This window comes from Rousettus aegyptiacus, unplaced genomic scaffold, assembly GCF_014176215.1.
Source record: "Rousettus aegyptiacus isolate mRouAeg1 unplaced genomic scaffold, mRouAeg1.p scaffold_m13_p_9, whole genome shotgun sequence".
In the NCBI taxonomy this organism is placed as follows: Eukaryota; Metazoa; Chordata; class Mammalia; order Chiroptera; family Pteropodidae; genus Rousettus; species Rousettus aegyptiacus.
In genome coordinates this window covers 69,507,880-69,522,370 of record NW_023416312.1, presented here as the reverse complement: position 1 = coordinate 69,522,370, position 14,491 = coordinate 69,507,880, and the positions used below count along the sequence as shown (strand labels likewise).

Below are 14,491 nucleotides of genomic sequence, written 5' to 3'. Positions count from 1 at the left end.
GTGATTTCTTGGATTTCTCCCTAGTTGTATGGCTTGTTCTCTAGATTTCAGGAAAATTTTCCTTGCTATTGCTCCTTGTTTCCATCACAACTTTGATTTGGTCACCAGAGGGATGAACAGAGCCTCTATCATCTACAGCATTTTTTCCCTCTCTCCAAAGTCTGTGCATTCTTTGCATAAATGCTTTTTATTTTACTATCTCATTCACTTGTTCTTTGAACTTAAAATATTATCTCTATACAGGAAAAATATATGTGTGTTTTGATTGACTCATTGCTCATTATTATCAGTCATCAGAGAAACACAGTACTAAAAGTAGATGATTGTGATTATAATAATCATATCATATCTATACTATTATAAACACACACAGTTACAGCCAGCATACTTTTTGAACCAAACTGGAACATTTAGCCTGAAAAATATAGGTATTATTTAAACCAGTAAAAATATTGTAATAATTTTCTAGCATATTTAAACATTATTTCTCTTAATATCTTGTTAATATACTTATAGGTATTTTAAGATAATGAAGAAATCATGAAAATATTTTGATTTTCTCATTCTACAAGAGATAGAAAATTAATATTTCAGACACTTAGCTTAAAATTACTTCCTCATTAGTCAAAGCTAGCTGATACTCTAAGCAATATGGAGGAGTAAAACAAAAATAGTAATTTTTATCAAGTAATGAGAAGTAATTAGTAAATTCTTTCCAATGCAGGCCATATTATTTTCCTGGAACATAGAAAATAATACATGATTCAAATAATCTATGTAATAACTCTTCTATGATTATGAAGAAAAATTACTGAAATAAAGGACCAATTAAATAAAAGCAAATTTTTTTGTTCTCAGCTTCAATTATTCTGTCATTGTATTTGTTGCATTTGACATAACGGCCAATATCTTGGCTACATGACCTCAGCTATTTTTTGACCAGTCACTTAACCTCTCAGAACATCAATTTCCTCATCTGGACAATGAGGATTATTTCCATCATATGACTAATATGAAAATTAAATGATATGTGTAAAGTCCTGAAATAGTACCTTTGTTATAATAGGTCTTCAGCAAATCTTGGAACTTACCTTCTTTCTGTCTTCAAAGTTAAACAAAAGTATTTTATGGTAACTATACCCGAACTCATGTAGTTTAAAATTTGTCAAGAATTTAAGTCCTGATTTTATTTTAAGAAGATACCTATTTATGCAGAACCAAGCTCAGTAATTTTAAAGCTGAGGTCTTTTCTAGTCTAGATAATAAAAAATCGCCCTTCTGGTATTTAATTTTTTTTCTGGTTTAAATTATCTGGTGACCATTTCAAGTAGACCTACAAGGATTTATACTCACAAAAATATGCTTCTTTAATTGTCAGTTATAGAACCACAAATATATTTATCCTTAAGCTTAAAGAATAAGATCCTAGCAGAATATGCAATTCAACTTCACATTATTTAAGTAAATTGTGAAAACATCTAAATCCTTTCATATTTCTCTAAAAAGAGTAGAGTAATACACAATGAAATCATACATTACAAAAAATACATTAATAACTATGTCCAGTTATGAATTTTATACTTTGAGTATCTTAGAATTTGGAACTAGAAAACCACTTAAAGAAGTCATCTTGCCTCCCTCTACTGGTCAGATACATATAAATTTTATTAAAGAGTCCATAAAACAAATACTGAATTAGCGAGGAAGCTTGTAGAATTTTAATATATCTATTGTGAATTATAAAATAAAGCAATGGTACTGGGAAAGATCCTGAACAAGTATATTATTTAAGTTCTCTGGGTTTAGTTCAATTCAATTTAATAATTTCTTATTGAGTACTACTATGGGAAAAGTATTATGAGGTTTATTGCAGTCCAATCCTATTTTCTATGGTTTTGTAATTAAAAATTGGGTATATTATAATTAAATTAAACCTAATTTCTAATATTTATATACTCAGTGACATGTATACAGTTTTTTTACAAAATAGGAGTAATTTATATCTTGCTCTTAAAGTTTACATTAATTATTTTTATATCCACAGAAGGCTCATAAAATTTGTACACAGAAATCACAAGTTCTCTCTGAACAATGCATATAACAATGCATTTGTTTATTGCTACTAAATTTTAATGAAAATATAATTTTACATTCTTAGTAGATAATCAAAATGTTAATTTGATTTAAAAGTCTGAGTACATTTAAAAATATATACTGAAATTTTCCATAGCATATGACAATGAGTATTATTAGATATGAATTGTCCCTTGTTTCTTTTAATAGAATGGAAAAAAATGGATACGAATTCCTTAATTTCATACCAGGAAAATCTGATGCCTTTTAAAATAGTACTACATTTTGATATATAGACCAATGAGTATATATTGAATTGGCATAGATGCATGAAACATTTGTTCGTTCATTTTCTTATACCTGATTCTTCTTTCTTTGTCACTGTCCCTCACCCTTTACTTTTCCTGTCTCCTCTAGTCTTCTTGGAATCCCATATCCTCAAGTCTATCATCACTAAAATTTACAGTAACATCTAAGATGGGCTACAATGGTGCATATTGCAGAAGAATCAATCTTGATGTACTTTATATCTACACTACTCTGTAAACTTTTTTCTTTGGTGAGCTCTTTTATGAGAATCATAGAAGAGATTGTGTAGAAGTAAGGCAATGCAAGCCTTCTTCATCATACTAGTCAGAATTTACAGAGCCCTCGATCATATTTCAAGGTCCCATTCCTCAAAGAGAAGGTTTAGAAAAAAACAACTTTACATTTTTCCAAGTTAAAAAGAAGATATGCCTGGATTAGATCATGTTTAAAATTGCCCAGTACTTGAATACAATTTTTTACTTATCCTTATTATGTTACATTTTTTTGAGTTTAGCTACTGAGCCATTGTATCGAGATTGCCAAAAATGACATTGTTTTCTTCTGTTCAGCTACATACCTTAAACCTAACTCGTTGACTTCTGATACATTCTTTTGCAATCTCAAATATTCTTCAGAAAACCAGAGACTTAAAAAGACATTTTATTCTCTTGGCTGTTCAGTTCATTCAGAAAGAAAAAGGGGAAAAAAATCTTATTCCTATGTTTTAGCTATGAAGAGAGCTACCACAGACATTGAAATTCTTTTTGATTTGAAGGTAGTATTACATATTACTCACTTCTGTACATTAGTGGCTGTGTTTAACAGGAATTCAAATAACTGTTTTTTTCCTATTTTTGGTTTTGAATAGGAAACACCCATAATATTAGTCTATTGGAATGAAACTCATTTATGCACGTTGAGACAAATATACCTGAATGATCATAGAAAAGTCTTTTTAACATTTTTGAACAAACTACCATAAAAAGTTATCTTTTAAAAAAAATAATAAGTAATGACATCCTTACAGGAATGAATGCACCACTTTCCTCAGGTTGACCATGATTGCTTCAGTCTTAAGCAACAAAAGATTAAAATTGAGAAGAGAAAGTTTGAATTGAATTCATAAAGTCATCATTTCTGGGGAGAGAAAAAGAAAAGAAAAAGAAAATTAGTTAAAAGTCAAAAATAACTTTCATAACAACCAATGCAATAAACAAATATAGTTATTAAGTGATAAGAAACAATCGACACAAAATTTAGCAAGTAGGTATCTTATATCATATAAGTGATTAAAAAATGGCAAAGAGAATATATTTTTCATTATTTACCAATATGCAACCATCATAGTTTTTCTAATATTTCTTGTTTACACTTTATTTATATGGGGCTTCCGCTAAATCTTCCCCTGTTGGAGGGTACATGGCTTCAAATCAGTGTTTTGAGAAAGGAATTAAGAATATATGAATCAATTTGCAAACTGTTAAGGGGATGTTTATGATCTAATTACTAAGTAGCATGTATAAAGTAAAAAGTTTGCATCTTATAGGAACATGGAAAACTAAAACAAGTTTTAAGTGTTTTTATAAAGTGAACATAATTGGTGCATTTCTAACTCTTTTTCTTCAAAAGAAAGCCATCTGTATTTACATAGATAGCTTGATTTATGCTTTTGCCCTAACCAAGAATAATTTCCAAAGGGCCAAAACAGGTTTATACCAAAATAAATGAGTTGGTCAAATTTACTATACTAAACATAGCAACCACCCTATATACCAACTAGTTATTATCCAACAGATAGTATATAGGAGCGACAGCACACAGAATAATGCTGAAAATTGCAAAGGGTCAGTTACCATAGATAATTGAAACAAAAAACCTTTAGTTTCTTTTATTAAGAGGTGACAATGTATCTTCAAAGGTACTAGGAAAAAAACATGAAAACTCTCAAAAAAACTTTATTTTTTCAAAGTAAATACCTTCGATTTCTTTTTTTATTTATTCCTTTAAAATTTTTTAAAATTAAATTTATTAGGTGACAATGGTTAACAAAAATATATGTTTCAAGTGGACATTTCAATAATATATCATATATATTATCATATATATATTGAATTGTGTGTTCACCACCCAAAGTTAAATTTCTTTCTGTCACCATGTATTGGATGTCTTTTATCTTCATCTACCTCCCCCTTCCCCCTTCCCCCTTCCCTATTTCCCTCTGGTAACCACTAATCTGTTGTCTGTGTCTACGAGTTTTTGTTTGTTTGTCTTGTTCATTTGTTGCTTTCAATTTTATATTCCAAAGATGAGTGAAATCATATGGTTCTCAACTTTTCCTGTCTGACTTATTTTGCTTAGCATGATATTCTCAAAATCCATCCATGCTGTCCAAATAGCAGTATTTCATCTTTTCTTATGGCTGAATAGTATTCCATTGTATATATGAACCGCAACTTCTTTATCCAATCATCAATTGAGAGACTCTGGTTGTTTCTATGTCTCGGACATAGTGAATAATACTGCAATGAACACAGGGGTACATATATCTTTATGAAGAAATGTTCTTAATTTTTTTTGATACATACTATAAGGTTAATTCAGAACATGGCCCCTCCACACACTCAAAAGACTGACAGCTGCCCAGCCAGCAGCCAAGGAAGGTAGTACATAAAGAGCTTTCAGTAGTGCCTACACCCAAGGAAGTTTTCTGCTGCTCCCATGGATGTTATCTGTTCCTGTAACTAAGCAGCACATCTTTACTCCCACCTGTCTGAGAAGGCAGCTGCTTCCCCAATGAGATAGGCTCTTCCCCTTCTTATGGGCATAAAAAATTCTGCTTGCACTTGGTCAGCAGTAGTTTGAATTCCTGCAGCTCCGACTGGCCACTGCTGAAGCTTTCCTGCCTCATGAGTAACAAACATTTCTCACTCCTCTGGTCCTCTTGGTGGTTTTTCTGGAATATCCAAACTCAGATGCAAGTTCCAGGCCAGGTGCTCTTGCATTACAGATACACAAAGGAGAGATTTTCTGGGTCATATGGTAATTCTATTCTCTAATTTTTTGAGAAAATGTATACTATTTTCTGTAGTGGCTGTACCAATTTACATCCCCATCAGCAGTTTACTAGGGTTCCTTTTTACCCACGACTTCTCCAACACTTGCTATTACTTGTCGTGTTGATAATAGCCAATCTAACAGCTGTGAGGTGATATCTCATTGTGGTTTTGATCTGCATTTCCTCAATAGCTAGTGAAGTTGAATATTTTTTCATATGTCTGTTCAACACTTATCTGTCTTCTTGGGAGAAGTGTCAGTTCAGGCCCTCTGCACAATTTTTAATTAGATTGTCTTTTTTTGTAGAGTTATATAATTTCTTTATATATTTTGGATATTAGCACCTTATTAGAGGCCTTGTTTGCAAATATATTCTCCCATTCAGTTGGATGCCTCTTTGTTTCGTTGATGGATTCTTCTGCTGTATAGAAGCTTTTTAGTTTGATAGGGTCCCATTCATTTATTTTTGCTTTTACTTCTCTTGCTTTTGAGGCCAAATTCATAAAATACTCTCTAAATCCAAGGTCCATGAGTTTAGTATCGTCTTTTCTTCTGTGCAATTTATTCTTTCAAGTCTTATATTTAGTTTTTTGATCCATTTTGAGGTAATTTTGGTGTATGGCGACAGATAGTAGGTGGGTTTCATTCTTTTACATGTGGCTTTCCAATTTTCCAGCATTTATTGAAGAAGGTTTGTTTTCTCTGTTGTATATTTTTGGCTCATTTGTTGAAAATTATTTACCAATATATATGGGTTTACTTCTGGACTCTTGGATCTGTTCCACTGGACTGTGTCTGTTTTATCTGACAATACCATGCATTTTGATTATTGTCTCTTTGTAGAATAATTTGATGTCAGGAAGTATGATACCTCTGGCCTCATTTTGTTTCTCAGGATTACTTTGGCTAGTCAGAGTTTTTGTGCTGCCATACAAATCTGATAATTTTTTGCTCTATTCTTTAAATAATGCCACTGGGATTTTGATGGGAATTGCATTAAATCTGAATATTGCTTTGGGTAATATGGCAATATTAACTATGTTGATTCTTCCAATCCATGAACATGAAATATCCTTCCATTTCTTCTTCATTTTCTCTTAATAATGTCTTATAGTTTTCAGTGTATAGGTCTTTCATATGGTTTGTTAAGTTTATTCCAAAATATTTTATTCTGATTGCTATAATTGCAAAGGGAATTATTTTTTAATTTATTTTTCTAAAATTTAATTTTTAATGTATAGAAATGAAATGGATTTTTGTACATTCATTTTGTATCCTGAAACTTTACTATATTTGATTATTGTTTCTCATCATTTTCTGGTGAAGTCTTTTGGATTTTCTATATAATCATGTCATCTGCAAAAAGTGACATTTCAACTTTGTCATTTCCAATGTGGATGCCTTTTATTTCTTTCTCTTGCCTGACTGCTCTAGCTAGGTCTTCCATCACTATATTCAATAATAGATATGATAGAAGACAGATTTGTCTTGTTCTTGATTTTAAAGTGAAATTTGTTTTATTTTTCATCATTAAGTATGACATCAGCTGAGGGTTTGTCATATATGGTCTTTATTATGTTGAGGTACTTTTTCTTCTATACCCATTTTCTTAACTCTTTTAATCATAAATTGATGCTGTATCTTGTCAAATTCTTTTTCTGTATCTATTGATAAAATCATAATATTTTTATCCTTTATTTTGTTTATGTAGTATATCACATTAATCGATTCGTGTATGTTGAACCATCCTTGTGCCCCTGGGATGAAGCCCACTTGATCTTGGTTTATAATCTTTTCAATGTGTTGCTGTATTCGGTTCACTAGTATCTTATTTAGGATTTTTGCCTCTGTGTTCATGAGAGATATTGGTCTATAGTTTTCTCTTTTTTGTGTGTTACCTTTACCAGGTTGTGGTAACAGGGTAATATTGGCCTCATAAAATGAGTTGGGAAGTATTGCCTCCTCTTCTATTTTTTTGGAAGAGTTTGAGGAGAATAGGTATTAAATCTTTGAATGTTTGGTAGAATTCACTAGCGAAACTATCTGAGCCTGGACTTTGACTTTGGGGGGGTTTTGATGATTTTTTTCAATTTCCTTACTTTTGATTATTTATTTAGATTTTCCAGTTCTTCATGATTCAATCCAGAGAGGTTGTATATTTCTAAGAACTTATCTATTTTAGGTTATTAAATTTGGTGGCATATATTTTCTCACAGTATTCTTATTTGACCCTTTGTATTTCTGTGGTACCTGTCATAATTTCTCTCTCATTTCTGATTTTGTTCATTAGAGTTTTTTTTTCAGTGAGTCTAGCCAAAGGTTTGTCAATTGTATTGATCTTTTCAAGAACTGGATCTTCCTTGCATTAATTTTTTTTCTATTGTCTTTTTTTTTCTCAATTTCATTTAATTCTGTTCTGATTTTTATTATTTCCTTTTTTTCTCCTGACTTTGGGTTTCATTTGTTCTTTTTTTTTACTTCTTTAAGATGTAATATTAGGTTGTTTATTTTGGATCATTCTTGATTTTTAAGATAGGCCTGAAATGATATGAACTTTCCATTAATTACCGCTTTTGCTATATTCAAAAGTTTTGATATGTTGTAATTTCATTGTCATTTGTTTCTATATATCTTTTGATTTCTACTTTTATTTATTTTTTGACCCAGTTGTTCTTTGGTAGCATGTTGTTTTATCTCCACGTATTTGTGGGTTTTCCTGCTTTCCTTTTGCAGTTCATCTCCAGTTTCAAAGCATTGCAGTCAGAGAATATGTTTGGTATGATTTCAATCTTCTCAAATTTTTTGAGGCTAGTTTTGTTCCCTAAAATATGATCTATCCTTGAGAATGTTCTTTGTGCACTAGAGAATGTACAAGGTGCTGGTTTAGGATGAAAGATTCCATAAATGTCGATTATGTCCCGTTGGTCTAATGTGTCATTTAAGGAGGATATTTCTCTATTGATTTTCTGTTTGGATGATCAAGATGACAGTGGGCTATTTAGTTCCCCTACTATAAATGTATTTTTATTTGTTTCTCCCTATAGTTCTGTTAGTAGTTGCTTTACATATTTTGGTGCTCCTTGATTGAGAACATATATATTGATAAGAGTTAAATCTTCCAGGTACACATTGTCTCCTTCATCATTGTGAAGTTTTTTCTTTGTCTCTTGTTACACTTTTTATACTGAAATCAATTTTGCCAGTTATAAGCATAGCTACACTTGGTTCTCTATGGATGCCACTTGCTTCTATTATTGTTTTCCACAGTTTCATTTGGAGTCTATATTTGTTCTTACTACTCAGATGTGTCTATTGAAGGCAGCATATGATTGGATTTTGTTTTTTGATCCAATCTGCTATTTTGTGACTTTTTATTGGTGAGTTCAGTCCATTTACATTTAGGGTGATTATTGAAATACGAAGTTTTCCTATAGTCATTTTATATTTTGCTTCTGGTAGCTTGGTGTCTCCATTGTTTCTTTGCTCTTGTGTTTCTGTTATTTTAGTTTGATGATATTCTACAATTTTTCTCTCTGTCCCCTCTTTTTTATGTTAAATGTATTCTGGATATTTTTTTTTTGTATTTGATCATCAAGTTTATGTAAAAGAAAGTTTCATATATACAATAGTCTTTTTTCTTCTATGTGCATCTTATCATCATTTCCCTTTGAAAATTCAGACCTTTAATTCCTACCTTTTTCTGTTTTTGTTGTCTGAAATTATCTTTATTCATGTTGTGAGTTAATTTTTGAGTTGCAGTAACTACTGTTTTCTCTTTTTAAAATGTTTTTACCTCCTTTAACCATAATGTATATTTAAATGTATAACATCTTATTCTGTTTGAGGATTGCACTTTCCTGTTTCTGTCATCTTACAATTTGTATCCTTTTATCCTTTTGTTTCAGGTAGTTAAACCTCTTTCAGTATTTCTTGTAATGCAGGCCTTGTGGTGGAAAATTCCCTCAGTTTCTGTATGTCTGAAAAGCTCTTTATTCCTCCTTTATCTCTAGAGGAGGACTTTGCTAGATATATTATTCTTGGCTTATAATTTCTGTCTTTCAATATTTTGAATCTTTTATTCTATTTTCTCCTAGCATGTATAGTTTCTGCTAAATAATCAAATGATAATCTAATGAATTTTCCTTTATAGGTTACTGTCTTCTCTGGCTGCCTTGAGAATTCATTCTTTGTTATTAATTTTTGTCATTTTTAATATAATGTGTCTTGGAGGAGGTCTTTTTGGATTAAGATAATAGGTATTCTGTTTGATTTTTGGATTCAAGAATCCAGTTCTTTCCATAGTTTTGGGAATTTCTCTTTGACTGTTTGAATATGTTCTCTGTTCTTTCTCCCTCTTTTCTCTTTCTGATATACCCATTATTATTGCTTTTTCTGATGGTGTCAGCTAGTTCTTGTAGACTTCATTTATATATATATATATATATATATATATATATATATACATATTTACTCTTAAGTCTCTCTTTTCTTCTATCTGTGTCATGTCCAGATTTCTGTCTTCGATATCACTAATTCTTTTCTCCATTTGGCCAGCTCTATTTCCTAAGCTTGCTATTTCATTCTTCATCTCTTTTAATACTTCTTCAGCTCCAGAAGCCCTACTTGGTTCATTTTTAGAGTTTCAATCTCTTCGGTAAAGTATTCTTTTTGTTCATTGGTTTTGTTTCTGAGTTCATTGAACTGCCAATCAGAATTTTTATGCATCTTGTGTACTTTTATCAGGACTACAATCTTGAAAATCTGTCACTTAAATCTTATATTACTATATTTTTAAGTTTATTTTCTGGAGATTTTTCATTTTATTTCTGAGCTGCCTTGTCACCTTGGTTGTTCATGGTATTTGATGGATTATTTATCTGCGTGGGCATTTACGGGAATGAACTCTGCTTCTTTAAAAATTTTATTGTTATTAAGAGTGATCACTTTTTAGCAGGTTGATTAAGAAATTTTTCTTTTATTATCCCGTAGGTGACGCACAATCTTACTGCACTGCCCAGCCCTCCCAGATCTCTGTTGTGTGGCAAAAAAGAAAAAGAAAAAAACCTCTTTATGTTCTGTGGATGTGTGTGTCACAGGAAAATGTGGGAGCCAATGGAAATCTGAGCCCCTGAAAAGCTCCTGAAATCTCAGTGCTGCCTCAGCAGCCAGATGCAATGTTGTGCTGCCTGAGATGCCCCAAGTGACTCCATCAGGATCAGCCTGGATGGGTGGCAGTTGGGTGGGTTGAGAGAAGTGCCAGTGTGCCTGTGGCTGTTTTTCTTCCAATAATGGTGGCTACCAGATCTCAACAACCTCGCCTCTGTATCTTCATCCCTTTTACTGGGACTAGCAGTGTGCACACTGTGTCTGCCACATAGAAGCTGTCTCTTCAGTTCCTGGAGCTGCCAACTCCCTTCTATGTAGCCAGACACTCACTGCTGCAGTTGTGTCTGGGTCCTGCTACTAGCTCTGGGAAAGGTGCAGGGAAGTGAGCTCTGTCAGGATAAGGAAGCAGCTGGGCTCCATGACTCTGCTTTCTAGAACATAGCTGTCGCACTTCTGTATTCTGTCTCTGTCCTGATCATTAGGTTCTGCCATATTACATGCTGATCACTCAAGTAGGAATGATTGGGGTTACAGAGAGAGTTCACTGCAACCTGATTCTTCCCCTCTTCCTGAGTCCTGCAGGGACTTCCAGACTGCATCGATTGCAACCATCTCCATTCTTTGTTTCCTCTTCACTTAATTGCCCAAATTGCTCACCTTCAGATGCTTTGATGAGTAGGTCTCTCAGAAGTGTTTGTGTGTTAGGCTGGGAATTTTCTACTGGAATATAGCTGTTCTATTTGTTTTCCCAGGGGAGAGATCAAGGGGACCCTTCCTGCTACCATGCTTGTAATGTCAATCTATTACTTTTGATTTCTGTAGGCCATTTTTCAAGGATTTATTGATTTCATTGCAAAACCCCCACCAGATATTTACATAGCAGATTATTCACCACCTAGCATGCATTGTATTCAGTGTACTAAAATGTTGGCTGAGAGCAGACTGGATGTAAATTTGCTTTGTGGGAATAACATCTTACAGAGTAGAACATGTCAATATCAATTTTTTTGCATTGGCTTTGAAGAACTAATCAATGTGAGTTCTAGTGATTAACATAGAGACTCTTTGGTTTTTCTTCCTAGTGATTCCTAACTGGGACCAGAATGGAGGAACTTGTCTTTTCTCCATCTTGTTTTTTCTATATCTTCTATTTAGGATTTTTGTTATATATTCCTCCCATGCTCAAACATCCAAGTCTGTTCATTCCTGGGACCATAAGCTATTACAAGAGTCAGAATTGTTACAATTTTAAGTTGGCACGTGGTGGGCTGTCAGTGAGAAAAATTTAGTGCATGTGTTTGTGTTGTGTATAGGAGGAAGAAGAGTTGATTGAATAGCTTGAGCACTTGAATAACATGAAATATCCATTTTGTCTAATTTGTAAATATTTTCAAGGGATATAATAAAATTGGTTGGTAGTTTTTTAAATGTTTTCTAGTTCTTTTTTAGAAATTTAGAAATAAATTTTTACTAGAACAAATTGCACTTCCCTACGTTTCTCATCTCATTAAATAGCACTAATATTCTAGTCACTCAAGCCACAAATTTAATCTATTCTCTCTTCTTATTCCTCAACTTTCACTTGTAAGCTCTATTAGTGCTACCTACAAAAAAATTCTGTCTCAAAATCATTCCATTAACTATAGTAATATACAATGTGTGTCCTTCAGTATCCAGAAACTCTAAATATTTTTTGAGAGAGATAGAATGACATTAGTCAGACCATTAACTGGACTATTTCTACCTCATGAAATCCTGCTAGACAGTAGATAAATCCTTTTTTCTTGGAGGTCTGGAAATAAGTGACAGAAAAAATGGTAAAGAGAGACAAAATGGCCTTATGTTGCTTCTTAGCCCTCAGTCAATATCAAAATACTTCTTTTCTCGATAATAAAATGTAAAAATTGATTTGAATTTTTATTTTCCAAGTTCAAAAGATTAACATAATTTAAGTGATTCAAAGTTAAAATATACTTAATTCCAATAGATTATAATAAATCAATTGAAATTTTATTTGCCATAGCTTGATATAATAATCACCTCATTAAACATCATATTATCCATATTCTCAGCCATCGTAGAATCCCATTATTGTTACTCAAAAATATTATATTCTATTAAAAAAATAATAAACTGTGTCATAGTTCTTACAGGTAGATTTTCCTAAAAATTATAAACAGGAAAATTAAACAACAAATATTTATTTTTCTACATTCCAATTTTATTAATTGAGAAAAGCACATATTAATCACAAAAGTACCATAAAATATATACAGATTTCCAATTTATTAACTAAAATACCTTGAGGGCAACATAATATCTTTTTATGTTCTTAAATTTTTCATCCTTTTAAAGTTGGCTAAATCTGATTGGCGGTAAGTATAGAGGTATGATATGAAAGGAATAAATTATATAAAGTAAGTAACGCTACATTACATGTTTCCTAAAAGGCCAGATCACTGGGATGACATTTCATAGTGAGAAATGTTCTGTGAGTAGTTCTACAAAAAGAAGAGGGAATGTAACACCTCTTAAAACCTTGGATAAGATAAATTAGTAAAAGAAACAAAATAATAACAACTCTAGTTAAATGCTCTGATCTGTACACCTCTCAGACTCCACCAATGTTTCAAAATAGAATACTCATAGTTGTGTGACTATAAAAAGAATACTCATCAATTCAAGTATTCATTTGAGAAGATTTGTTTTTTATAAAATAAAGAAGAAATATCAATTGTAAGATGAAGGACACATGATTAATTAATTTTAATAAGAATTTGTATGAGTTCATAGAAAATATGATCATGTAACAACATAAGAATGTTACAAAAATATATACACATGTTTATATTATAAATATAATAATAATAATCTTGCATAGGAAAAATATTGATTAAACTGAAATCAATTAGATATCTCAAGTATGAAGAAAAAAATCACAGACTAAAATAGCACAGAAATAAGTTTAGGATCTGTAAATATACATTTAGACCAATCTCTTGTTTCTTCCTGTAGCATAAATCACAAACCTTTTTATGATCTCTCTAAAATACTGTAAGATCTTCAGGCATCAATAACAGTAACTACAATTGCTAAGGCAAAAAGGAAGACAAATGTTAGTTTTCACATAATTCTCAAGAGTACACTTTTACACAGGATATTGCAGAATAACCTCAATTAATATGAAATTTTAATTAAGCTAAAACCATACCCCCAACATTGTATTTAATTGATCCTCATGAATCTATGCTCATATGTTAACATATGTCATGTGTCATAAAGCATATATCATCAAAAATAGTGTGAATACTTGAAAAAAATTGAACCAAAATAAGATCTCCACTGTATATTCAAAAATAAATTTCAAGCTATCGGAATCAATATCACTCATAATAATACTTAAAGTCAATATTAATAATCATCTTGGAGTTGAAAATAATGAAAATAAAAAGCAAAAACACGGTGGGGAAGAAAGGCTGGCATGAATTAAAAAGCAGATTCTACTTTTGACTCCTCCAACATGGTCTCAGTCCAGACTTGGGAATTTCTTAAATTCATAGCTAATTAGAGTGATTTCTATTTAGCTCTAAATTTAAAAATGACTATGATGAAAACTAAGGTTTCTTCAGTTCACAGCTCGTAATTCAACTACTTCTTAGTGGCTTTTTAAGGGTTTTGCATAGAGGTGCATTTAAGCATGCTACACCTTTTGAACAATAATGTGATGATTCACTTAGAACACCAGTGCTGTGCTCTCTCTAAAGGATCATTTGTTTTCCATGTCAATTTGACATCCAAGTCATGGGAGATATATGACAATCCTGGTTGTCTGCAGAATACTGTATGTTGAATTCATTTGTTAAAACTACAAAGATGAGAAAGGGAAATAAGTTTGAATATCATATCAGTTTTACACATATTAAATTTAACTTATGAAATAGCATCTACA

General features: G+C 31.7%; 1 protein-coding gene across 1 annotated transcript in view; it reads right to left on the bottom strand.

The window, feature by feature from the left end:
* HTR2C (5-hydroxytryptamine receptor 2C) overlaps positions 1-14,491 on the bottom strand; it is a 295,289-nt gene that overhangs the window by 185,576 nt on the left and 95,222 nt on the right. Inside the window, exon 2 of the mRNA XM_036227088.1 lies at positions 3,408-3,519. Within this exon, the coding sequence (XP_036082981.1) occupies positions 3,408-3,442 (35 nt within the window). The 5' untranslated portion in view covers positions 3,443-3,519. The remainder of the gene's footprint in view (positions 1-3,407; positions 3,520-14,491) is intronic.